This window comes from Vulpes vulpes, chromosome 5, assembly GCF_048418805.1.
Source record: "Vulpes vulpes isolate BD-2025 chromosome 5, VulVul3, whole genome shotgun sequence".
Taxonomy (NCBI): Eukaryota; Metazoa; Chordata; class Mammalia; order Carnivora; family Canidae; genus Vulpes; species Vulpes vulpes.
The window spans coordinates 113,292,516-113,319,576 of NC_132784.1; the positions used below are offsets into that span (position 1 = coordinate 113,292,516).

The 27,061-nt window shown below is 45.0% G+C and overlaps 1 protein-coding gene across 6 annotated transcripts in view; it reads left to right on the forward strand.

Moving 5' to 3' along the window:
• Positions 1–4,826: 4,826 nt before the first annotated feature.
• The window catches only part of DCAF8 (DDB1 and CUL4 associated factor 8), a 42,023-nt gene continuing 19,788 nt past the window's right edge, over positions 4,827–27,061 (forward strand). The window contains exons 1-6 of one of the 6 annotated variants that reach the window (XM_072759695.1): positions 4,827–4,906; positions 5,620–5,694; positions 19,187–19,261; positions 22,347–23,017; positions 23,932–24,072; positions 25,294–25,388. In XM_072759695.1, coding sequence (XP_072615796.1) covers positions 19,213–19,261; positions 22,347–23,017; positions 23,932–24,072; positions 25,294–25,388 — 956 coding nt within the window. In that variant the 5' untranslated portion in view covers positions 4,827–4,906; positions 5,620–5,694; positions 19,187–19,212. Of the gene's footprint in view, positions 5,132–5,567; positions 5,695–5,767; positions 6,253–19,186; positions 19,262–22,346; positions 23,018–23,931; positions 24,073–25,293; positions 25,389–27,061 lie in introns of those variants that run through there. The other 5 variants (XM_072759694.1, XM_072759696.1, XM_072759698.1 and 2 more) reach the window with 5 other exon arrangements.

A 27,061-nucleotide genomic window follows, 5' to 3' on the forward strand; every position in this document is an offset into this window, starting at 1 on the left:
AAAACTTCCTGCAAAACAGTGGTAATCAACACAGTGTGGTATTGGCACAAGGATAGACACAGATACCAACGGAATAGACTTATGAGTCCAGAAATAAACTCATATCTATGGTCAACTGATTGTTGACAAGGGTGCCAAAACCATCCAGTGGGGAAAGACAATGGTGCTGGGACAACTGGATAACCACATCCAAAAGAATGAGCTCAATCCTTACCCCACATTTTACTTAGAAATTAGCTCAAATAGGTCAAAGACCTAAGAGCAATAAAACCATAAAGCTCTTAGAAGAAAACAGGGGTAAAACTGTCATAACTTTGGGTTTATGTAGGGGTTCTTAGATATGACACCAAAACCATGAGCAACAAAAGAAAAAAGATACATTGGACTTCATCAAAACTAGAAAGCTTTGCGCTTCAAAGGATGCCATCAAAAATGAAAAGACAACCCACAGAATGTGAGAAAGGATTTGTAAATCATACCTGGTAAGGGATTTGTTTCTAGAATATATATTCTTACAACTCAGTTAAGAGAAAATTTAAAATTGGGCAAAGGATCTGAATAGACATTTCTCCAAAGAAGACAAAAATGTCCAATAAACGTGAAAAGATCCTCAACACCGTTAGTCATCAGGGAAGTGCAAACAGAAATCACAGTGAGATACCACTTCACATCCACTAGGAAATAAAAAGTCAGATAATCAAATATTGGCCAGGATGGGGAAAAATTGAAACCTGCAGGTGTGAATGTGAAATGGTAAACTGCTTTGAACAGTCAGTTTCACAAACGATTAGGCATAGAGTTAGCCATGTGACCCAGAAATTCTACTCCTAGATCAAGATCTGAGAAATGAAGTATGTGTCCACATGTGAAGTATATGAATTTTCATAGGAGTACTATTCATAATAGCTGTAGGGAGCAACCAAAGTGTCCAGCGATAAAGGGACACACAAGATGTGGCATATTCATACAATGGAACAATATTTGGTATGGAATACTGATACACGATACAACATGGGTGAACCTGAAGACACGCTAAGTGAAAGGAACCAATCACACACGCACACATGCAAATGTATGATTTCATTCATACGGAAGTCCAGAATAGGGAAATCATAGATACAAAGTAGTTAATGGTTTCTTAGGGCTGGAGGGAGATGAGAAGATGGGTGATAGCACAGGGTCCCGGGTTTCTTTTTGAAGCAATGAAAATAGTTAAACATTGACTGGTGATGGTTGCACATATCTGTGAATGTACTGAAAGCCATCCAATTGCACACTTTAAATGGATGCTGTGAATTTCATTTCAATAAAGGAGTTCTTAAAAAATTGCCATTGGCTATCAGCAACGTAAGTCTAAAGCTTGAAGGAGAAGCCTGATTGGCAATAAAGGTTTTGGGATATGGGTGGTAGTTTAAGCCTTGAGGGTGGTTAAGATCACTCTGGAGGAACACATAGAATGAAGAGGAAGAGTAGCTCCTGAAACACATGGTCAAGAGATATAAATAGAACTATGAAATAGTGTTATAAAAATCCATGAGACAATATTTAGAAGGGGTAATGATCATCAACAACCTCAAATGCAGTAGGAAAGCTCAAAATAAGAAAGATTTGGTGGTTAGAGCAATGGTGTCCATCAAAGCACAATAACCAGGTCAGAGTGGGAGTTTATTTCCAAATCACTCTTGTTGAGGTCTTAACCTCCATGTTTCCAAATTCGGTAGTCGACTTTTAGTCCTCTTAACCTCACACTGTTAAAACAGGAATGACAGTTGACAGGCCCTTCTTGAAACATTTAAGAAATTTGTTTTATAAGACCCCTTGCTCTTGGGTTTTAAATTATATTTCCTGGTTGCTCATTTTAAATGAATTTTCCTGGATTTTTTTCCCCCTGACCTTTACTAGTTGGAGCGCCTTGGGATTAGAGGGTTCAGCCTATAAATAGACTGCTTTTCTTTTCTTCCACATTAAGTGAGCACTCCGCGCTCCATGGTTATATATGCTGTTTTTTATACCTAATGACTCCCCAGTTTATACCACCAATTGTCTTCTCCTGTGAGCCTCAGATTCATATTTCAATTGTTTACTCAGTAGCTCCATTTGGAAATCTAATAGGCACCTCCCATTTAACATGTCTAAAATAGAACTGGACATTTTTCCAAAAAAAAAAAAAAAAAAAAACCCTCCCCCTGCTTCTCCCCCCTCCTGCCAGGAGTTCTAGCTCAGTAAATGGCATTACTATTTATCCTGTCGCTCAAGTCAAAAAACCTAAAATAGCTTGACTCTTTATCTTGCACTCTATATTGAATCTATTAACAAATCACCTCTGCCACCTTCAAAGTATGTCCTGAATCCAGCCACCTCCTACCATGTCCACTGTAACACTAGCCTTGCAGATCTTTTGCAATAGCTTCCTTCCTAACTGGTCTTTCAGCCTCTATTATGCCTCCCTGCAGGAGTAAATCTTTTCATTTATAAATCAGATCACGTCACTTACTCAGAACCCTCCATGGCTTTCTAGCACTTTTAGTCTGGAGATACAATCCAAAGTCCTCTCCTTGGTCTATAAATCTGGGAGTGATCTGGCTCCCGTCGTACTTCTCCAAACTAATTTCCTATCTGCCCTCTTGCCACACTGGCTTCCCTGCTGCTCTTTGGATACACCAAGCACACTCAGGCTTCAGGTCTTTTTACCTTACTGTTCCCCCTGCCTGGAATTCTTCCTGTGTATATGATTTCCTCTCTCACTTCAAATCTTTTTTTTTTTTTTTTTAAGATTTTATTTACTTATTCATAGAGACACACAGAGAGAGGCAGAGACACAGGCAGAGGGAGAAGCAGGCTCCATGCAGGGAGCCTGACATGGGACTCAATCCTGGGTCTCCAGGATCATGCCCTGGGCTGCAGGCGGCACTAAACTGCTGAGCCACCCGGGCTACTCTCTCACTTAAAATCTTTATTCAAATATCACCTCAGCAGGGCCTTCCCTGAGCCCCCTCTGTAAAAGAGCACACCTACTCAATCCTGCTTTATTTTCTACTGGTCTTCATATCATTATTGTCGGTGTGACCCTGTCTTCCCCTTACACTCCCAACCCCTACACTGAGAAATAAGCTGTGACTCCAAGAGTCTTGGTTGGTTTTATTCATTGCTTCAGCCCCAGTACCTAGAACCGGGCCTTACACACTATAGGAATTCAACAGCTTTTGGGGTGAATGGAAGAATGGATAGAACGGTAAGGCATCAGACAGCTACTTTGCACTTTGGTCCTCTTCTAGATACTGGAATTACAAAGATGAGAAGCCTAGTCCCTGCCGTTACAGAGCTTATATTCTAGTGGTATACTTAGGTTACAGACACATAATTATATGTTAACAGGTAAAAAAAAAAAAAAAGTTAGAAAAAACAATGCAGAGTGAGAGGACAGAGGATGATGGTTGGAAGAGTCAAGAGCTGCCTCTCAGAAGTAGGATTTCAGTAGAGATATGACTGAGTGGAGAGAGCAAGTCTAGTAAAGATTGGGTAGGTGAGGGCAGCCTGGGTGGTTCAGCGGTTTGGTGCCTTTGGTGCCTGCCTTCGGCTCTGGGGCATGATCCTGGAGACCTGGGATCGAGTCCCATGTTGGGCTCCCTGCATGGAGCCTGCTTCTCCCTCTGCCTGTGTCTCTGCCCCTCTCTCTGTTTCATGAGTGGATGATTAAAATCTTAAAAAAAAAAAAAAGATTGGGTAGATGAATATCCCAAGAAGAGGGAACACATGTGGAAGCTCCAGAGATGGATCGTGCCTTGGCTGGAGTTAAGAGTGGAGAAGGCTCCACTCTTAATAAGGCTAGAGCAGAGGCAAGCTGTATGGAAGGAGATGAAATCAGAGAAATAGGTGCCAAATCAGGTAAGGCCCTCTTTGGAAGCAAGCCATTGTTATCACCTTTTTTTCTTTTCCCAATTGAGTGATGAGGAAGCTTTTGAGGTAATAATATGGGGAGTGGGGTAATATGACCTGACATATTTTAAAAAGTTACTCTGCCTGCCATCTGTTTAACTGGCAGGTTAATAGTGGAAGTAGACAAACCAGCTAGGTGTCCTTTGCAATAGTCTAATATATAATATATAATGACTTAGAATAGGGAAGTAGCCATATGAGAGGTGAAAGGGGTCAGAGGCTAGCACCTGGCCCTCTGGTCAAAAATCCCTGTGCCCTGAAGGCACCTTTCCAGGCGACCTGTCGGAGGGGAGCACAGCACATCACCAGACCCGTTCTGCAGGGCCCGCAGCATGACCCCCAGCTCCCCATCTGCAGGGCCCGGGGCACGAACCCCCATTCTTCAGGACCCAGGGCACGACCCCCACCTCCCCATCTGCAGGGCCCTGGGCCACGACTCCCCCATCTGCAGGGCCTGGAGCAACAGCCTCAGGAATAGCTCGCCTGCACCTTAAGCTTCCGAAATCCTTCTTTTAATTTGAAAACGGGTAAATGGAAACGGGGGGGGGGGGGCGGGGAGCGGCCTCGAGGGCGTAGAAACCACCGAAGAAAACAAGGTCCTCGAAGGAAGCGGGGTCTGCGGAGGAGACCCGGCGGCGGCCGCCCGTTCCCCGTGTTGGAAGGCAGGGCGGACACGGAGGCTGCCCGGAGCCGCCCGCCGCCCCCGCCGCGACCCGGGGCACCCCCGACCCGTGCGGGTTTCGGTGGCGCCGCGGGGCCGGGCCCAGGCTCAGGCTCGCCTCCCGTTGTGCGCACGCACCGCCCGCCGCTGGGCCCCGCCCCGCCCCTCGGCGTCCTGGGAGCCGCGAGCTCGCGCGACCGCTCTTCCCCAGCCCCCCCCCGCCCTCGTCGCAAACGGGGCCGGAAAGCGCGGCGGCGCAGGCGCAGGCGCCCAGAGCGGAGGCGGCGGCGGCGGCGGCCGCTGGCCAGTGTAAGATGGCGGCGGCGCTGGCGGCGGCAGCGGACGGGGCGGCCGGGCCTGGGACCGTCGGAGCAGCCGCTGGCGGAAGGATGACCCGAGGCGGGGAGCGGGCCGCTGAGCCCCGCCGGCTCCCGTGCTTGTAACCGCCCCGCGGACACCCCCCCCCGACCGACCCGGTCCGTGTCTCGTTCCGGCTTGGCCCGACCCCGAGCCCCCGGCGCGTCCCGCGTCGGCGTAGGTCGGACCCCGGCCCCGGCCCCGCGGCTCAGGCGAGGCCCCGGCGCCAGCCCCGCGGGGAGGCCCGGCCGCGCTTGCCCGGCTCGGCGCGGGACTGCCCCTGAGGCCGGCGCGGCGTCCTCGCGGGGGGCGTGCGAGCCGGGGGTGGCCGCCGGCGTGCGCGTGCGACCGGGGCGCCCTGCGGGTCCGAGCCGGGGCCGCCGCGCCCCTCCCCCCCCGCGCCGGGCCCAGCCCTGCCCCGCGAGGCCGCGCGCGTCCCCTCGGAGGGCCGGCCCGGCGTGACCCCGCGCGCCCCCGCGCCCCCGGGGCTCCTAGGCCGCGCGTGCCCCGGTCCCCCCGGGCGGCTCGTGCGCGTCGCCCCCCGCCCTGCGCGCGCTTTATCTCCGTGGCGGCCGCGGGGCCCCGGCCCAGGGAGACCCAGGTGTGCGAGCCCAGGTTCCTCCCGGACGCAGGCCTCCGCCGTGTAAACTTTTGACTTTTCTCAGCCCTTCAGTGACCCGACAGACGCATTATCTCAGGAGCCCAGCCTGGTCCGCCCGCAGGGATAGGAGGAGGAGGAGGTGAGTAGGAGCTGAAGCATGCGCATCCCCGGGCCACGGCGGGCCCCACCCCGGTGCTCGGACGCCGGGCCCCGTGCCCCGGGGCCGGGGTCTGGGGCGGGCCGAGTCGCAGCGCCGGCCCCAGCTCCCGCCTCAGCTCCCCGGGAGTCACTCTGGCCAGTTCCACGGGCCCGCGGGCGCCCCGACTCCCCGTCCCGCAACTGTTGCTGCGTATCTTCCAACGACTCTGGCTAAGCCTGGAAGCGAATGCGCCCCCCCCCCTCCTTCCCTCCCTCTTCCTTTATGCCTTTGCCTCGTGCGTCGCCTCCGTGTGGATCGTGTTTCCTGCACTGTTAGAGGCTGGGAATTAACTTTGCCGGAGTTCCTGCGGCCGCGGCCTCTCATCGAACCGGGTGTCCTCCCTCCTCAGGGCCCTGGGCCGCGCTAGTTATTTCTATTTAGAGGAGAATCTTGAGCTGCTTGTCACTAAAAGCCGGGCAGGGACGCTGCCGTCAGCTGGTGCCCGAGTTCAGTCCATCCCGCGGAGTTACAGCTTGGCAGGAGACCGTAGCAAATAAGGTTAAATATATATATTATACGTACACATATATATGTATATAATAACACCAGCCGCTCCTTTGGAGCCGCTCTGAAGAGTTCTCAGTCATCCTGTGCGTTCAGCAGCAGCAGCAGCAGCAGCACGGTCCGGGGCCAAACAGGGAGTCCGAACATACTGGTAGACAGGATTTTTTAACACTCCTAGGTTGTTACTTTTTTCTTAGGTGTAGTGCTGTGGTTAAAGTCTGTGGGTTGTGACAGAGGAGTTGGGTGGCTCTGGGAGGTTGGGCCTGGCTGACTCTTAATTCCTTTACAGTTTATACTTGGTGAGGGTTGTTTTGTTCTACGTGCTGTCCTGATTAGAAAACGAACTGGAGTAAGACTATATTACTGGTGGCATGTATGTGTATCCGTGAGCTCTAAGGAGATAATACAGCCTTTGGAGCTGGACAGACCCGAGTTTAAATACTGTGCTAAGATTTATTGGCCGTGTGACCTTGGGCAAGCTACTTAAACTTCTCTGACTCTTAATTTCCACATCCCTAAACGTGGGATAATGCGCTAACGTCCTGGGGTCATTGTTAGTATTGGATGGGGGAACTTACATGAAGCTCTTAGGTTATGCCTAACGTATGATAGACACTAAAGAAGAGCGTTCTCTGTCTCCCTTAACATGTCGTTGCCATGGCTTTGAGGAAGGTCTGCGTTAGTTTACACTTCTTTGGATTCGGCTTTTTAACATGTTTTCCTTTTTTTCCCCCCTCCCCACTTTAAATCATTTCTAATTGGTCAGCTTAGAGTTATACTTTGTGGATACACCCCTGGAGTTATCTTTTGAGCGTGATTGAGGTCCGTTTGGTGGGGTTCAAGACCAGAGGACAGTGGAAATACTAGATGTTAGTCTGTGTGTGTCTCCAGATGCATTTTTATTTTTTTATTTTTTAAAGATTTTATTTATTCATGATAGAGAGAGAGAGAGGCAGAGACACAGGAGGAGGGAGAAGCAGGCTTCATGCAGGGAGCCCGACACAGGACTTAATCCCGGGTCTCCAGGATCGTGCTCTGGGCCAAAGGCAGGCGCTAAACCACTGAGCCACCCAGGGATCCCCCTTCAGATGCATTTTTAGACTAAACATTAGCACATCTCCATAGTCGATTGCTTCTTTCCTCTTGGTCTGTTAGCACACCTGATGATCGTTGACACAAGGATTATAATTCTTTCCCTTGCTGCTTTGGTGGAGGTCACTGTCTCTGCTCCAGCTACCTGTTAGACCTTTTCCTTTTGGCCTTGAATAGAATACATTTTTTTTCCCAGGCTATTTGGCACTGCAGTGATCCTCATCAATAGATTATCAGAGAACTAGATCATGAAAAGGTCTCCTTGTTCTTGGAAGTGAGTCTGGGGCTAGGGAGCAAGGAATGCAGAGCGTATTATTTCATCTCCCCAGCTGGACCATCTTAACAATACGATGGCATAGATGCAGGTTTTTAACTTTCTCTGTTGGCTATTCTTCTACATCTTTTGGGGGGAGGTAAGGGCACATTTAAACTAAAAGTGTTGATAATATTGCAGTGAAGTCAACTGTATTCATTCAGGCCAGTGGTCCAGTTAGAGTTGGTCACCTTCCATTACCACCATCCAGGGTCTGAATTCTCCCAATTGAAAAGTAGACTTTTGGATGGAGGGTTTTTGCGGTGGGCTGAAACTGCATTTTTATTATTTGTTTTTATGAGATCTGGAGATCTGTGTTGGGTAAGGGGTGGAGTTGGGAGGAAAGAAGGACGTATGTTGAAAGAGGCATAACTTTGTTCCTTATTACTCTGTGTGCCGGGTAAGAATCCCTCCTCCCCCAGGCGTTTCACAGTCTGAGCTCAGGGTGCTATCTTTGTATATAGTGAACCCCAGTGTTCTTAGTCTGTGGACCCCAACTGCAAAATTCTTAACGTTTCTGAACGTTATTTTGTATTTCAGGGCATTGCATAAGAATTGTCGCATCTTATTAGGAAGTATTAGGAGGTGTCTTATTAGGAAGTATTTCCTAGTAGGGCTGAAGTGGGAGGCGAGGTTTGCTTATGAACTTTATTCCCACCACCAACCTGACAGGGCATTTTATACGGCAGTCTGTGGAATGTGTAGGAACCAGTACCAGTGCTGTGATCTTTAGTGTTGACTAGGATTAACCTAAGACAGAAGCTTGTCTTCAGAGAGCGCTAAAAGAAAGCAGCCTTTTTGTTGCCAGTTTAAAACAATACTGACATTTCAAGAGCAAAAGGACTCTAGGAGAAGACGTTCTGCAGAAGCGCGCCCTGTTGTGGAAGTCTGAGGCCTTCAGGCTTTCACGCTCACAGTCCCTTGTTCTAGCAGGTGAGTTGCAGGCTTTTAAAATCGTGAAGTGACTAATTAAACTTTGTTTTCAGGAGATAGGTTTGTTTCTGGATTGTTTCTACCCTAGAAAAGTTATTCTAAACATGTCTAGGAATGGTCTAGGTTATAAAAGACAGTTATCCAAACAGAGCTTTCCATTGTATAACATTGGCCTTGAAGTTTTTAAGATTGAATTAGCTTTTTCCTTTTTTTAAAAAAGCAAATTATCAGTAAGCCAAGATAATCTCCTTACCCTCACCCAGTCTGGAACCCTGGCCACTAACTGAAAGAATTGAATCAGCAACAGACGTGGAGGTGGCGACGTGTATCTTGGTGTCAGAGCCAGATGCCAGTGATTTTAGTTTAGCTTTACGGTAACACTGAAAACTTTTCATCCTAATGTTTTTGTGAACGTGATAGAGAAACTTTTCCATTGTTAAGATTGTCAGAAATTCTTGTTTACTTGATTCAGTTGTTTTCTTGGTGAAGAAAGTCCTTGAAAGGTCTTTGAAAGTTAGTGTGTAATGAATTTTGTGAATCGGTCACACTCCTTTACAGCAGTAGGCTTTTATCTCTGTCTCCATAGGATACAGTTTTCTGGGCCAGAAGCCCACTTTCTCAAGTACTGCCTCAACTTCTGGAATGTGTATGCTAAAGATAAATTAATGACCTAAGTCTGCTCTGAGTTTGCAGATAGGGCTTGGGGAGTTATTAATATGACAAAGATGGCATCTTATTAATGAAATGTAGTGCGTCTAATGGGTTGGGTTATTGCAAGCATTGTTGGTATCACATCTGAGAGGTTAGGTATTTGCTCCTGTCCTCTGGTGGTACTGTTGAAGTTCTGACGTGAGGCATTCATGCTTGCCTCTCATGTCCTTTTGTTGTTGTTCTTGGTTTTTCTTAGCCATCTGGAAATCTCGTGGTAGCCAGGAGGCTGTTTGTCTGGTGTACTTTAAGCCTCGCCACGTGATCTGACCTGTTTCTAACCTTATTTAGGACCCCGGCGTTAGGCTCTCTCCTCTCACCTAGTGCAGGTAGGAGGGCACTTCTTGATGTTTTTAGCTTTTCTGTTTTTATTGTTTTGTTGTCAGTTGTGTCTTTGGAGTATCACTCTTCTGTGTCCTTTCCCGTGATTAAAGAAAAATTTGAAGTGTGAGTGGTAAAAACTGGTAATGGGAGCTGGATTCTGATGTAAATGTAAATCATTTCATTGTGGAAACGCAGTGGAGTTTCATTAGAAATGACTTTTCCTTAGAATCATTAAATCGAGGTAAATGGGCTTAAATGTTGTCATAAAAAGTTCCTTAGCTGTATGGCTGCAGACAGCACTTAAGAGTTAGAGTGCATTCCTAACATACTCTGAAATACTGTTGTTAGAATTAAAGCCAATAAACTATAAACACGGGACATGTGGTATTACCAACAGGGAGAGAAGGCATTCATCCAAAGGGGGAATGAAGCTCCTTGTGCATAGTATAGCTGATGCAGGAATTCCTTGTTTCCTTCCTCCTCATCTGTGAGGACTGCTTTGAAGTGCTCATTGTGGCTCTCCAGCAAACCTTCAAGAGGGAGAACAACTGAGAGAGAGGGAGGCTTATATTTTGGGCACCTCAGTATGTTGCTTTACCATAGTTTGTAGAGCATGAATGTGCTCAAGAGATACTGACAGAGCCCCTTGATTCTTCAAGAGGCCAGTGAGAGCAGGTAAGCAGATCTCAGAGCCTTGGAACCATGTCCTTGGTTGTGCACAGTGTTTGGAGGATTGTTGCTGAGTGGTGAAGCAGCCCAGGCTTCTCTAGGAAATGCCGTGGCGGGGGGGGGAGGGGGGCAGAAATGAGAAGCTAGAAAAATAATAAACATCTTTACCATGTACAGACAGGCTCTTTGCAAAATCCTTGTCTCTAATTCTCTAAACCAGCTCTTGTGGGGTAATGGACTTGTCCCATTTTATGGAAAGAGAAACAGACTTAAGTCTGTTATTAGACGGTGTGCTGTCTTCAGAAACCTGGGCTCTTCGTGGCCAACCGATGAAGCAAAAGCGCTGAAAGGAAGAGTTTAGTATTTCTTATAAAAGCATATGTAGGGCAGCCCCGGTGCCCCAGCAGTTTAGCGCCTGCCTTCGGCTCAGTGCCTGATCCTGGAGACCCGGGATCGAGTCCCACGTCGGGCTCCCTGCGTGGAGCCTGCTTCTCCCTCTACCTTTGTCTCTGCCTCTCTCTCTGTGTGTGTCTCTCATGAATAAATAAAATCTTAAAAAAAAAAAGCGCATATGTAAAGTATAAAAGGTCTGTCCACATGACAGTATGAATAAAAACATTTCTGAATTGTTTAAACATGGGTCTCAGGTTGTGATAAATTGGTAAGCTAATGAGTTTTTTGAGGAAATGACTTTAATGGACGTAACCAGACTGCAAGAGATAGCTGGATCCTTTCCTGGTCCTTGAAGAGAGAGAGAACAGCGTTCTCCCTTCACAGCGGAGGAAACCCCACAGAACACTGCCTGACTCTCAGAGCCTCTCCTCGATCTGCATCTTTCTGTACTTCTCTGAAGCATTTGAAATGTGGACGGTCCCCAGTTCTTGAAACCTTTTTGTCCCTTGGCTTCCAAGATGTTTGATGCTCATTATTCCTTCTGTTCTTCTGTGCATTTTTTTGGTCTCCCTCTTATTTCTTTTCCTACAGGTAGGTATTCCCCAAGATTCCTTCCTTGGACTCTCTCACCTTTCTTAGGTACTTAAATTTTTGATTTTTTTTTCCCAGTGAGGTATAACTTATAAGGTGGTTGATTTTGAAGCTTCTCTATACAGTAATTCCCAAGTCTGCATCTCTGACCCTAATTTCTCAAATTGCAGACCTGCATTTGTTTTCCACTATCTTCCTGATGTGTCAACTTGGATTTTAAACATAAAGTCAAATTCATCTCTTCTCCCACACATGCTAGCTTCTCATTTATGACACTGATCTCCCCTGGGCACCCAGAGTCAAGCTTGTCTTTTTGATTTTGGGGCTTCTGAAGAAGTGCTGTTGAAGCAGGTACTATCGGTTCCGCCTCAGCAGCATCCTCACATCCCTACTTTTCATTTCTTCTGCCAGCAGCGTGGTGCTTTTTACCTCCATGACTAGGGGAGCTTTTGAACTTGTTTCTCCTTCCCTTTCTGTTTCAGTCTGTCTTCTTATCCTTGACAAAATAACCCTCCTGATTACTCAACACACACGCACATCTTAACCAATCAGTTGCACCCTACCACCTGCCCCAAACATACCAGGTTTTTCATCTTCCATGTATTTGCTCATTCTTGGCCTGATGTTCTCAGCTTAATCCACTGAAATCCTATCTTCCCTTCAAAGCTGAGATTATCTGACACTGATGCTTATTATGTCATTTATATCATAGTTGTATACTCATTTTTCCTAATTGACGATTGGCTACAGAATGGATCAGGACTGCCCTGCCTGTATCTGTAGCTCCTGTGTCACTTTGGAGGTTGTTGCGTTACTAGCTTGTCTGTGTATGGATGGGCCACTGGGTGGTGCCAGAGGCCTAGAATTTGGGTAAACAAGGGCAGCTAGAGTGCTGGCAGATCTTCTGCACAACATGAATAGAGATTAATTTTCCTGATCCAGAAGCGTTTATAGTTTCTTTCTGCTCCTCTGTCTAGTTTACCAGAGGAGACAGTGCAGTCTGTTCACCTCCTCTAAGTACTCAGTGGAGAGTGGCACAGAACTAAAGGCCTACCCGCCCTGTAAACATGTTGTATGTAGTATGAGTTTCAGTTTCCTTGGGGTTATTCTTTGAATTTCAGTGCCTAAGGCTCCCTGATTAATAAACACCATACTGTTGGGAGTGTGGTTGGCGGCGGGAGTCAGGAAAGTTGGCTAGAAGAACCGTTTATTGTGAAGTAGAGATATAAGGTGAGGAGAATGAATTGAAAGTGAGCCATTTCAGCTTGAAAACTACACTTGGGGTGGGAAAAGTAGGACTGGTCTATTCCAGATGGACCACAGAGCCCAGGGCAGAGAGGCAGATTTGTCTTGTGGATGAAGATTGGCCCTGAACAGCTGTCCTGTTATGGGTGTGTTGGGACGTGTGTCCTCCCAAAAGGAGCCAGGGACTGTGTGGCTCTTGGATATCTGTTCTAATAATAATTTAAGTATTTTCTACCACCGTTTCTCAGTTTCAGAGGAGATTCTAAAACTTTGTCTACTTAAATATTGGGTGTTGGTGTAGGGTAGTTGGGCACTTGAATTGCAGAGGGAGGCGCACCAAACCAGACTGTTGGGCTTATATAAGTCACAGGGACTCACAGGGTGGGGAGAGTTTGGGTCTTAGTAAAGGGATCGGGGATGGTAATGTTGTAGGTGTTGATGCTCCCATTGGGCCTGAGATGAACAAGATTTACCACACCCATTTTCTTAGACCCTAGACTCCAAAGGAATTAAAATGAAATTGAATTTGAGAGAAATTTAAAAAATAAATTTTTTTTTTAAAGATTTTATTTATTAATTCGTTCATGAGAGACAGAGAGAGGCAGAGACACAGGCAGAGGGAGAAGCAGGCTCCATGCAGGGAGCCTGACGTGGGACTCGATCCCCAAACTGGGATCACACCCTGGGCCCAAAGGCAGGCGCTCAACTGCTGAGCCACCCAGGGATCCTTAAAAAATAAAAATTAAAAAGCGTTAAGTAGGGACGCCTGGGTGGTTCAGCAGTTGACTGTCTACCTTTGGCTTAGGGCGTGATCCTGGTTCTGGGATCGAGTCCCACATTGGGCTTCCTATGGGGAGCCTGCTTCTCCCTCGGCCTGTGTCTCTGCTTGTGTATCTGCCTCTCTCTCTGTGTCTCTCATGAATGAACAAATAAAATCTTTACAAAAATAAAATAAAAAATAAAAAGCGTTAAGTGTACAAATCAACAGTACAACCACTGGAACTCTTTTAAACTGCTTGAAGCTCCCGATACTTTTAGTTGTCTCCAAGACAGTGAGGTTGGAATCTTTTTATAAGTTTAGGATTCATCTTGCGTTTCATGGCGTTGCTGGTAAATCATAGGTGCCTTTGGTCACAGCAAAACCCCTCCCATACCGGCTTTTTCAGATAAGGACTGATGTTTTGCTCTCACTTACTGTGGCATATTGATCATTTTAGCTAATTTCTGTTAATAATCACAGTGTTGAGAATTGAGTGTTTTAAATTTTGTCCTCTATTTTTTTTTTTTTTTTTTTCAAGTAGGCTCCATGCTAGGCATGGAGCCCAGTACAGGGCTTGAACTCATGACCCTGAGATCAAGATCTGAGCAGAGATCCAAGAGTCGGATGCTTAACCAACTGAGCCACCCAGGCGCCCTGAGAATTTAATATTTTTCACTTTAATTGTTGGTCTTTGTCACTTAGCACTTTGCCTGACTTTCTTCCCCCTACCTCCCTTCTCTTATTCCCTTTTATCGGCCACATTTCTTGAAGTATCATTTACATGTAAACATGTATGTTGTATGAATTTCAGTTTCAGTAAAATTTATGCCTTTTCTCAGTGACCCATTCGGTGGATTCTGACAAACACGTAGTCCCATGACACTATGCTGGTCCAGGTGTAGAACATTTCCATCACTTCCAGAAGTTTTCTTGTGCCTGTTCTTCCCTCACCCCCAGCAACCACTGTTCTGCTGTCTATATAGTTTATTTTTTTTAGCATGTCCCGGGAATGGAATCCTATTATGTAGCTATTTGAGTCTTGCTACTTTGACTTAGTGTGACATATTTGCCACCTATCCACAGTGCTGTATCAGTAAGTCGTTCCTTTTAATTGCTCAGTAGTATGCCAGTGTGCGGATGGACCACAACTTGTGTGTTATCCATTACCCGGCTGGAGGACATTTGGTTGTTCTCAGTTTTTGGTGGATCTAAATAAAGCCACTAAAAAAACATTCACCTGTAGGTGTCTGGATAAATGTATATTTTCATTTTTCTTGAGTACATACCCGAGTGGGGTTCCTGGGCTATATGGTAAGTTTGTATTTGGCTTTATAAAAAAATTGCTGCTTTCCAAAGTGACTCTGCCGTTTTGCATTTCTCCCAGCAGTGTGTGGGACTTCAGTTCTTCTCCTTGTTAGCACTCAATCAAGGAAGCTTATGTTATTATTTTAATAAATTTTAGCCATCCTAATAGGTATAGTGAGGTGTAGTATAGTTTTATTATATTTTATTATTATTTTAAAGATTTTATTTATTCATGAGAGACACAGAGAGAGAGAGAGAGAGAGGCAGAGACACAGGCAGAGGGAGTAGCAGGCTCCTCGTTGGAGCCTGATGTGGGACTCGATCCCGGGACCAGGATCATGCCCTGAGCCAAAGGCAGACGCTCAACCACTGAGCCACCCAGGTGTCCCTGTAGTGTAGTTTTAATTTGTATTTCCCTAAAGACTGATAATGTTGAGCATCTTTTCAGCTGATGGATACTTAGCTGTGAGAAGTAGATTTTGTCTGCTGCCCTCTATGAAATCTATTGCAGATATTTTCTTCCAGTCCATAGCTTGTCTTTTCATTTTCTTAGCGGCATCTCTCAAAGTGTAAATTTTTATTTTGAGATGTCCAGTTATTTAATTTTTTTCTTTCATGGTTTTTTTATTTTTTGAGTCCTGTCTTAAATACTTGCCTAACTTCTGTCCCAACATTATCTTCTTTGTTTTCTTCTGGAAGTTATATTGTTTGTGCTTTTACATTTTTTTGTGTGTGGTTTGTTTTTTTTTTGTTTTTTTTGTTTTTTTTTTTTTTTGCATTTGGATGTCCTGTTCTGGTGCACGTAGTCTCTTGCACAAATCTTTCATCAATATTAGGAAAAAAAGAAAGCAGCCCCAGGGGTTTTAAACAAGAGATATTTGGTACCTCTTCCACAAAATATTTTTATACTCTGTATTAATTGTCCCTTTGCTTCGTTTTTAGTTAATAATTTGTCATATATTTGGTTAAGAATTTAAAGTCTTTTTATTAGCACAAGAGAAATCTAGGTCATTGGAGTTTCTTGGGTAGAAATTAAAATGACACCTGGATCTTTTTTTCCCCCCATCCCCCAATAGTTTACTCTTTAACCTTCAGTTTGGCAAGGGTTATGGTTATTTTTAGAGTATAGGCAGTTGAGCTAATCTAATTAAACTCCCCCAGCTACCTGGGACAGTCAGCTCATCAGCTCTTCCAAGCTCACATTGGTTTGCTCTGGACTGGATTTGACATGGAAATTGGTCAAGGTAAAAGCAGTGGATTTGTTGGGAATACAGTGCATTAAAGAATGAAGAAGGTAATTTATGTTTAGGTCAGGTATGGTCCCTAACTTCTGATCGCAAAATAAGGTTATATTCTTTGGTAATGAAAGAGATTCTAGAGTGGCTCCTACCTTTTGAGACCTAGGGTACCGTCAAAGCATCCTAGCCTGCTTTAATTTGGATACTTTAATTCCTGTCCCAGAGTTGAGATGGTTTTAAGTTTCTTCATTCTGATAGAAATGTGTATGATTAAAAATAACAGGTCATTTCCAAAGTAACTATTTCTTTTTTTTTTTACCGTATTTTATTGTCATCATTTCTTGCCTTTTTAGAAAAGTGGCCCTTGGCAGGGGGGAAGGTGTACCAAGGGGTATTGGAGATGGGCCAGTGATGTATAGAAAAAGCAAGTTGGGATTTCTATTTTTTTTCCTAGAAAAATTAAACTTAGTATTTGATGTGGTTTGATTAGTTGTGCATATGTGCATATACAAGTGTTGAGGATTTATGGTAAAAATTTTCACTGATGGGGTTTATAGTCAGTTTTGAGACCACTGCTCCAGAGTATCCTTCTGCACAATCTTTAACATACAATTCTACTTATCTGTATCATCTCTGGAATTATTAATACTATTTTACCAAAAAAAAAAAATGAAGTCTGAGAAGATTAAGTAGCTCATCGATGGTCAGAAAGGATGCTACTGGCTGAGATACTACAACCTTGGACTAATTTTCAATCTAGAACTAATTTTGCTAAACTCTGGCCCCTAAATTGTGACCTTTAGAAGCTATCTGCCTACCAACTCAGTGGTTAAACACAGTTGGCATAGGCATTTGCAGGCTTGTCCCTGCTTCTGAATTTAGTAATACATTTCTGTCAACTTCTCCCCAAAAGATCTCTTTTTGCAAGAACCTTAAGCCATTTTCCCCAAAAGGCAGATCTTTCAACCTATCAATATGGGTTGAACTGTATGGCTCTGCTTTTCCCGCCTCTCAGGGCTAGGAGCTTTGGCTCCTTCTGGTCATGGAGGCTGGGAAGGCAAGTGTATTTCCTAGCGCCAGTATGCGTCTACAGCTCGGGCAGTCTGGGCTTCTGTAGGAATTGATGCAATTTGATTTTGAGAGAGGGTTTCTGGAGCCACTTTCTTCTTTAGAAGATGATAATGGTGGGGTGGAAAATATGGCTGGTATGGTTGAGAGTTTTGCTTCTGGAGGTGAGAACATCGAATCTCTTCTCAGTTGACCAGAACGTGTGCTTAATGACCCGAGTTTTTAACCTTTTTTTTTTTTTTTTAAATATTTTACTTATTTATTTATTTATGAGAGACACAGAGAGGCAGAGACACAGGCAGAGGGAGAAGCAGGCTCCATGCAGGGAGCCTCATGTGGGACTTGATCCTGTGTCTCCAGGATCATGCTCGAGCCAAAGGCAGATGCTCAACTGCTGAGCCACCCAGGCATCCCCCGAGTTTTTAATCTTAACAAAGTAGTGCACTTGTTTTTCCCGCCTCAAAGGACTTTTTGCAGTTAATATAATTAACTTAAACCCTAGATGGGGAAGAAGATATTGCTGAGATTCTCAAGAATAAATACAGGGACTACCAATGGGAAAAGGCCAGTGCTGTGTGAGGAATGCTGTACAAAAATACCTCCTTGGAGTAGGAGGAGGAAAACAGCCTACTTTGCAAACCGTTCTTTGCTGTTGTTTTTGACGTGGCTTCACAAATCTGTGCTTTGTTGGCGTTGTCTCCCAGCACCCTTCCAGGTCCTTCCTTGGACTCGGCCTCAGCCTGCCCGTGCATTATTTCCACTCCCCCGCCGCCTGCCAAGCAAGCTTTGGGCAGCTGTCTCTTGGCAGGGGACAGTTTTTGAAGCAACTTGGATTTCTGTAGAGGAGAGTAGGGGGTCAGGATAAGGATGAGGCTGCTTCTGGGATAATTGTTATGGGAATGAAAGGGCTGTTGAAAGATTAGAAGCCAGTGTGCCTGGGTACGAGGACTTGAGTCATAATCATACTTTGTCTTTGACCAGTGCCTTTTGTCTAGGCACTGAAAGAGCTTAACAAAATTCTGGTCTGAATAATATTATTCTTTGCTCTTTGGAATTTGCTCGAGGTGGGAGTGAGGCCCTGTAAAAATAATGAATATGTTAACAGTGGTATGAAAGGAGAAAAGCTAGGTACCCAGATTGCCAGATAGGACTTTTCTAAACAGATCTGGTGAAAGTTGGTGGAATTGGGTAGAAGAACATTTGACGTTTTTAAAGTGGACTGAGATAGTTTAATGGAAATGTGGCCTTTACAAGCTTCTTCCCCAGCTGACTTAGTTGTAAAAGGAAAAAAAGAAACCTTTTAGGTTCTTTCTTGGGGAGAGGGTGCTCCTGAATTCTAATTTGGCTCTGTTGCTTATAATTCTTCATTAATATCTGTGCCTGTGAGCTTGAAGCTTGGCATCTGAGTGAACCTAAAGCCCAGGCTCTCACCCCAATAGCTTGGTCTCTTCTGTCTCTGTTGATTTGTGTGTAAGGTGATATTCAGAGTCTGGCCCACTTGTTCATGTTATGAAGACAGGTCTTTCTTAGATTTTATGGATGATCCATCTGACTAAATTTGCAACAGAAGATTCTTGCCTAGAGGGCAAGACTGAAGGTAGCTTTCTAGGTTATGGTCCTCTGCATGCAGTACCTGTCACTGGGTATGTGCCTGCTGGCACAGGTGGTATCTCAGTTCCTTCTTTCCCATCTCAGAAATCACTGCCAGCTACTCAGTAAAGAGATGGCAGTTGAGGGACCCCCGGGTGGCTCAGCGGTTTAGCGCCTGCCTTTGGCCCAGGATGTGATGCTGGAGTCCCGGGATCGAGTCCCGCATTGGGCTCCCCGCATGGAGCCTGCTTCTCCCTCTGCCTGTGTCTCTGCCCTACCACCCCCCACCCCCCGTGTCTCTCAGGAATGAATGAATAAAATCTTTAAAAAAAAAAAAAAAAGAGAGAGATGGCAGTTGACCTCTCAAAGATATGTTCCGTTATGAAATTTAGACATGGGGGATGGGGACCTGGTATGATTGTCAGGAGCTAATGAGCCCTGTTGAGCACACACTCAAAAAAATCTTCTTTTTCTTTTTAATTTTTTAAAGCAATCTCTACACCCAATGTGGGGCTCGAACTTATAGCCCTGAGAGCAAGAATCACATGCTCCACTAACTGAGCCAGCCAGGCGCCCCTCAGAAAAATCATTCTTATGAAAATGACAAAGGCTGTGTGCATGGTTAAATGTCCTGGCTCTTTTATCTTCTCTTATAGATTATTTCGTAATTATTTCATTTTCTTCCTCTCCTAAATGCAGGCTGGCCACAATAAACATCATTCAAGATGTCCAGCAAAGGGAGCAGCGCAGATGGCAAAACAGACTTAGCCAATGGTAAGGAGCTACCTGAGGTTCTCCTCCTTCCCCAAAGAAAGTGGAGAGACCTGGATTTTAGCGGAGGAAATCTTTCCTAAGAGTGGACCCTTCCTGTGTTTTATGTGTAGGACACTATGCAGGAGACACCTTGGACTATCCGGTACTTTTGTTCGTTCAACTTCTGATTGTTTCCAGAAGATCAGTAATAGAGCTGTGCCATTAGGAGGAGTTCAGGTAGTTTGGAATTCTGAAAAGTGGTAAGAGTGGATGAAACTTAGGAAAGAAAGATCAGTTGGTGGTGGAAATAAGGGAGTTGTGGGAAGGTGAGGTTCCCCAGTTGTGATAAGAGGTCTCTTTCTACAGCAGGTCCTAGTTTGGTAGAGACCGCAGACGAGAGATGAAGTTACAGCCCACACTGACTGGAGTGAGGGCTGGCCTGCATTCTTTGTAGGGTCTGGCTGGGTGTGAACTCACTGGGTCCAGGGCCCGTTTGAAGGTTTTGGTAATGGATTATTTGGTCAGTGCTTCAACCCTGGGCCAGCTTCTAAACTAGAGACATGTCCTTCAAATGGATATAATTGAACAGCATAGAGTTCAGCATTCCTCAGCACATTGCAGGTCAGGATTATAGGCTCAATTCTAGTTGATGTGATTGTAGAGCAATGACATTGAGTAAGGGAAAGTGAGATTTTTCAACAACCTGGTTTATTGCCCCTGTGTTCTCTTCTTACCATGCTGTTCGTTCATCTCTGTAAAAGAAAGTGGTTGAGATTCTTCACTGGGTTCATTTGAGAGACTCAGGTTTGAGGTATATAATTGATTTGGAATTTGGCCATTAGCCAGATCAGGCATTGGCAGACTGTGGCCTGCAGGCCAGATCCAGCCAGCCACTGTTTTTGTAAAGTTTATTGGAGCACAGTCATGCCTTATTCACATGGTGCTTATGGTTGCTTTTGTGCTCTAACAGTGGAGCTGAGTACTTGTGACAGATCCATATGGCCTGTGAAGGCCCTCTACAGAAAAAAATTGCCAACCTCTGGATCTTGGTCATTGACTGTTAGGGTCCTGTTGCTGAGCTTGTAATTTGCTGGCCCTTACGTTAATGCGGTAGGGCCTCCGAGTCGTCTTGATTGGTTAATCATAATTTTAACAAGAAATGCTGGGAGCTTTGGTGTTTCAGTTTTCCTCATCTGCAGAAGTGAAATGTGTGGTGTTTTATCCTTTCTCACCACTCCCAGTTTCAAAGCCAATTGTATTTGAGAAACCACAACTACTAATCTTTCTCAGTATTCACAGCAGTCTCAGCAAGTGTGGTTCCTAGGGGCGAATTGCTGCACTTTCCCCCTTTTTCTTCCAGTTCCTACACCCGTTTGTTTTCATGCTGGGATCTTAGTTGTGGTGCTTTCTGAAAAGAGCTGTTTATGAGTCTCCCAACCTTCAGTCACCACTTCAACCAATGTGTTTGTATTGTTCATTGGTTTTCTGTGTCGGGTTTTGCCTGAGAGTTTGTCGTGCGGAGGTTCCATTGCTGCAAAGATCTTTGGAAATTACTGCTCTACTCCAGGTGACTAAGCTGTCAGGCGCTACTTGGAATCCTTTCAGCATCCTTGTGGGGTTGGATAGCTCCTACCAGAGTTGCACATAGCTGGTCTGCTGTTGCTAACAGCCTTTACTTCTGGCAAGGTAAAGTCTGTCATCAGGAAAGGAGACTGTGAATGGTACTTAAAGTCCTCATTCCTGCCTTCCTTCATACCTTGGCTTCAGTGTGGAAGTTGTGGTCATATTGGCCAGAGTGCTCTTTTCTTTTTTTTTTTTTAAGATTTTTAAAAATTTATTCATGAGAGACACAGAGAGAGAGGCAGAGGGAGAAGCAGGCTCCATGCAGGGAGCCCAATGTGGGACTCTATCCTGAGTCTCCAGGATCACACCCTGGGCTGAAGGCAGGTGCTAAACCACTGAGCCACCAGGGCTGCCCCAGAGTGCTCCTTGAAATATGATTTGCTGTTGCTAGGTAGGCGAATGCAGTGTCTAATTGTCAGGGATGAGAGTGACTGAGAGTCACTCAAAGTGACTCCGTTCTGTTACAACCACCAACATGGCAGACTTAGAATATGGTGAACTTTCTCTCAGATACCACTCACGAAGCCCTGCTTTTCATCAATTTTACATATGCTTCCTTTTTTTTTTTAAGATTTTATTTATTTATTCATGAGAGACAGAGAGAGAGAGAGAGAGAGAGAGAGAGGCAGACACAGGCAGAGGGAGAAGCAGGCTCCATGCAGGGAGCCTGACGTGAGACTCGATCCCCGGTCTCCAGGATCACACCCTGGGCTGAAGGCGGCGCTAAACCGCTGAGCCACCTGGGCTGCCCTTGCATATGCTTCCTAATAAAGCTCTACCTGGTTAAAAAAAAAAGTTCAACTAAAAGTCCTATTAACATTATTAAATTAATAGAAATCAGAATACATTTATTAGTAAAAAGTTAACCCATTCTAATGGTCAGAATCCCCACGTGTCCCTTCTACTTCTTCCTGGATTGCTATTGGATTTTAGGACCTCAAGAAATTAGGAATTAGAAAGTAGGAGGTAGTGGTGCTTTCTTTAAGTAGGAAATCTTTCAACTCCACACCCATTGTCAGAGTGATTTTAATCCGCTATTTTGTATCCTTCTCTAAGAAGATGACTATACCAGTTCTTCCTGGAGATGGCTATTCTTTTTGTCTTATATTCAGTTTAATTCTTTGCTGTGGCTGCTGGATGTGTGTCCAGCAGAACTGAGCTTCAGGTGGTTGTATAGGATGTACTTCCACACAGCTGCCCATGCTTTGCAAGATAGACTCTTAGGCTGTCCTGCAGTTCTTCACTTATAGTGAAATACCTTTGTTTGTGGCTTTGGTGTTAATCTTTTCAGTTTTTTTGTCCTTTCCCAGATTCCTGCCCAGAAGTTAGTTTTTATAAGCATTTGAAAAAAACACTTTAACCAGAGTTGGTTTCTGGGTCTTTTGATGTGATGATTTCTGGGACTAAGGAGGGGCTATACTTCTGATCACTATCCCATTTCCTTATTTTCCCCCCTCACCCACTCATTCCTCATAACCTGCAGGAAGCCTGTCTAGCAGTCCAGAGGAGATGTCTGGAGCTGAGGAGGGGAGGGAGACATCCTCAGGCATTGAAGTGGAAGCCTCGGACCTGAGCTTGAGCTTGACTGGGGATGATGGTGGCCCCAATCGCACCAGCACAGGAAGTCGGGGTACAGATACAGAGAGCTCAGGTGAAGACAAGGACTCTGACAGCATGGAGGACACTGGCCATTACTCCATCAATGATGAAAACCAAGTCCATGACCGCTCAGAGGAAGAAGAGGAAGAAGAAGAGGAGGAGGAAGAGCATCCTCGGCGCCGTGTCCAGCGGAAGCGGGCCAACCGTGACCAGGACTCGTCAGATGATGAGCGGGCCCTGGAGGACTGGGTGTCTTCAGAGACATCCGCCCTGCCCCGACCTCGCTGGCAAGCCCTTCCTGCCCTGCGGGAGCGGGAGCTGGGTTCCAGTGCCCGTTTTGTATACGAGGCTTGTGGAGCAAGAGTCTTTGTGCAGCGTTTCCGCCTACAGCATGGGCTTGAGGGCCATACTGGTTGTGTCAACACCCTGCACTTTAACCAGCGCGGCACCTGGCTGGCCAGTGGCAGCGATGACCTGAAAGTGGTGGTTTGGGATTGGGTGCGGCGGCAGCCAGTACTGGACTTTGAGAGCGGCCACAAAAGCAATGTCTTCCAGGTGAGGCAGGGGAGCAGAACAGCAGTAGAGAAAGTCAGGCAGGAGTTAGAAAAGCCTGAGGTGCCTAGAGTGGGAGCTGATAGTGAGATGTGGTAGGAATTAAGGCAGCAGGATTCAGTCCTCGCGTGCTCCCACTATGACTTAGAGGGGTTAAATGCACTAAGCGACCAATGACAACCTTTTATTTTTCCTAAGCATAGAGGTGTTTGGAAGTCATCAGGAAGGTACTAAGTGTGCCCTAGTAGAAGGCATGCAGAGTAAGAGCAGAGGCTCTTGAACCAGACTGGGTTTAATTCCTGGTCCTACACCTATTAGCTTCATGATCTTGGGCAAGTTATTTAATGTCTGTCTTTGGTTTACTTATCTGTAGTGTAGAGCTAGTAACATAGAAGACCATGAGGGTTATATAATGATAGAGGTTAAGCAGTGTAAAACCATGCCTGGTGCTTTCTGAACATTTGATGAGTATTAGCATTATTGTTCTGTTTCTTCATCAGCCCTCTCCATCTTCTTGGTACTAGCACTGATTCCTAGGCATAATCTCTTCCCCAGTATCCTCTCTGTTTTCCTTTGTCATTGTAGCAAATTTGTTTGCTTCCTGAATTAAGATAGATTTTCCTCCTTTTTTCCTTACATTTTCCCCTGGTAGGCATAGTCCTAGTTCACGTGAGCGCTTTATCCTGTACCAGGTCCTTGCAGAGTCAACTGAGATACTCTTATATTAGGAGGTTTTCCTCCCTCTTATTTAACTCTTAGAAGAAATTGGACTTGAGCCAACTGTAAGACTAGGAGAGCTAAGTTTCCAGCTGTTGTGCAACCAAGGGGATAGATTGGGGTTGTTATTACAGTCTTTCCCTCTCAAATTAACCTCCTCAATTTCTTTCGTATATCCCTTTTTTTCATGAACATCCCAGGCCAAGTTCCTTCCTAACAGTGGTGATTCCACCCTGGCCATGTGTGCCCGTGATGGGCAGGTGCGGGTAGCAGAGCTGTCTGCTACACAGTGTTGCAAGAATACGAAGCGTGTGGCCCAACACAAGGGAGCGTCCCACAAGGTAAGTTAGCTTTGCTCCCACGGTTGTGCAGTCCAGCTGCTCAGTCAGGCATCTCAGCCAGGACCTTCCTAGATCTCTGCCTCCGTGTGTCCTGTCATGATCACCTGCTTCACTTCTTCCAGTCCTAAAATTTGTAGATAAGAAAGGAGAAGTAACAACCACCCTAAACTTCTTGGAAGTGTTTGAAAGCTCTCTAGATCTTGCGTGTACAGTATTTAATTATGCCTAACCCCTAAGCTGACCAATGGTCGGTTTGGAAGTCCTTGAGGTCTCCTTTGCCTTCCTCTTAAATTTACTTTGCTTGTATCTAGAACACCTTAATAGCTCCAAGGTCCTGGTGGTTGGCTCCTCACATGTGAGAGCTCCAACTTTTCTCCTAGGTCTCAGGGCACAGACTATTTCTGGAAGCCCTATTTAGGACTGGGAATATAGGACAGACAGTCATAGGGGCATGGGTGAGGAGCTGAGAGCTGCCTCGTCTCAGAGTGGTCATGCTGTAGAGGCGGGTGGCCTTCTCTTAGAAACTCTAAGCTAATATATAGGTGGACCTGGAATATCCTTTTCTAGTCCAGATGGCTCAGAAAATAAGAAAGTTACCTATTTCTTTGATTCTTAAGCCTACTACCTTCAACCCATTAGTTAACTAATTTTACAACTAAGATGTAGGGAGTAAAAAACTTGGGCATCATTTCTCTCCCTATCTGAGAGTGGAATTGATTTCATTTGAGAATAACCCTTTTTGGGATCCCTGGGTGGTGCAGCGGTTTAGCGCCTGCCTTTGGCCCAGGGCGCGATCCTGGAGACCTGGGATCGAATTCCACGTCGGGCTCCCGGTACATGGAGCCTGCTTCTCCCTCTGCCTATGTCTCTGCCTCTTTCTGTGTGTGACTATCATAAATAAAAAAATTAAAAAAAAAAAAAGAATAACTCTTTTTAATGGTTGAAGTTTTTCTTTGGTATCACTATTCAGATCCCTTGGGGACTTAGTTGAAATAAGAAAACTCTTGTCCTTTTGACTTGTATAGAATAAACAAGCTATAACTAATTCACATAGAACAAGAGTGAATGGGTTTCTTAGTTCCTTTCCTGGGGTTTTACAACAGAAAAGCTAGACATGTCTCTTAATTGAGATACTAAAAATGCAATCCTTCCTAAAGATAACGGAATGAACTAGATGGCTTCTGATTCTGATCTGTAGAAACCTTTCTTTTTCTCCCTCAGTTGGCTCTGGAACCGGACTCTCCCTGTACGTTTCTGTCCGCAGGTGAAGATGCAGTTGTCTTCACCATTGACCTCAGACAAGACCGGCCAGCTTCGTAAGTATAGCGATAATGTTTTTACAGAACTGGACCTCTTGGCCTTGAAAATACCCCACGTGTCCTAGGTAATACCCACCTCTCTGGTCAATCCAAAGAGTCCCTCTGTGCCTGTGCTAAGAAACAGATTGAAGTTCAGGGCACTTCCTCCCTTTGTTGTTTGCCTGCTTCTCAGCAGTACCGTACTATTCAGTCCACCTTCATGTCTAAAACAAGATACAGTTCTCTTATATGTGGGCTTTAATAACTACTTGTTGATCTCCTCTCTGTCCGCTTGGGTGCCACTCAGCTCACCCATAGGAAGCGTCTACAGAGCAGCTTAGTTCCTGTGTAGTTTTCAGTTCAATTATGTATAGAAATATGAAAATAAGTGATAAATCGTACACTAAAATATTAGTAGCGGTAATAGAGTTCTGTTGTATCACAGCTCATTTCTACATGAATTTGAGGCTTATGGTTAAATGACATCCCTCATCAGCTGTGTGATGTCATAGAAAGAACAGAGCTCTTGTTTGGCTCTGGACGGACCTAGGTCAGATTGCAACTCAGGCACTGCTATCTAACCATTCCGAACCTCTGTTTCTTCAGCTTTACTTTGGGCATAACCCATCTCTCTTTCTCTCTCTAGGCTCTGAGGGGGTCATTGATAAATGTGATTGATGGCCCAGCATAGTCTCTGGCACCATGGTTGGAACTGATTATATTACGGCTACTAATTAGTTTTTAAAATTTTAATTGTTTTTATAATAAATATATCTTATTTTAAAAATTCAAATAATAAAGTATATGGACAAAATGTAAATGCTCCTTCAGGCACACCTCCCCTCCCTGACTTTTCTAGCTATTGGTAGCCGCTGCTAAAAATTCTGGAATACCTTTCCAGTCCTTTTTGTATATTTTTATGTATCTTAACATATATTCATATATACACTTTCCCCTATAAATGGGATAAATATATGTATGTATAAACATACATAATGTAAGTTTCTGCAGTTTGCTTTCTTCGTTGAATTGTGTTTTGGAAATCTTTATGCATCAGACCATAAAGGTCTTCTTAACCATGGTACATTACAGCATTGGTGTAATACAGTTTATTTAATTGCTGCCTTGTTGATGAATTATCTAGATAATTTATGGTCTCGTTAATCTTAAAATTATAAGAAAGCTTGTATGTCAATACCAATATTAAGTAAGGGATGTCATTGATTTACATAGAATACAAGTAGAATATAAACTAATTTAGGGAATATAATTTCAAACTTGGTTAATATTAGATTTTTTCCTTTTTTTTTTTTTTTTAAGATTTTATTTATTTGAGAGAGTGCAAGCAGGGGGAGTGGCTGCCAGAGGGAGAAGGAGAAGCAGGCTCCCCACTGAGCAGGGAGCCCAATGTGGGGCTCAATCCTGGGACCCTGAGATCATGACCTGAGCCGAAGGCAGATGCTTAACTGACTGAGTCACCCAGGCATCCCTTCTTTATTTTTTTTATTATTATTATTTTTTATTTATTTATGATAGTCACACACAGAGAGAGAGAGAGAGAGAGGCAGAGACATAGGCAGAGGGAGAAGCAGGCTCCATGCACTGGGAGCCTGACGTGGGACTCGATCCCGGGTCTCCAGGATCGCGCCCTGGGCCAAAGGCAGGCACTAAACTGCTGCGCCACCCAGGGA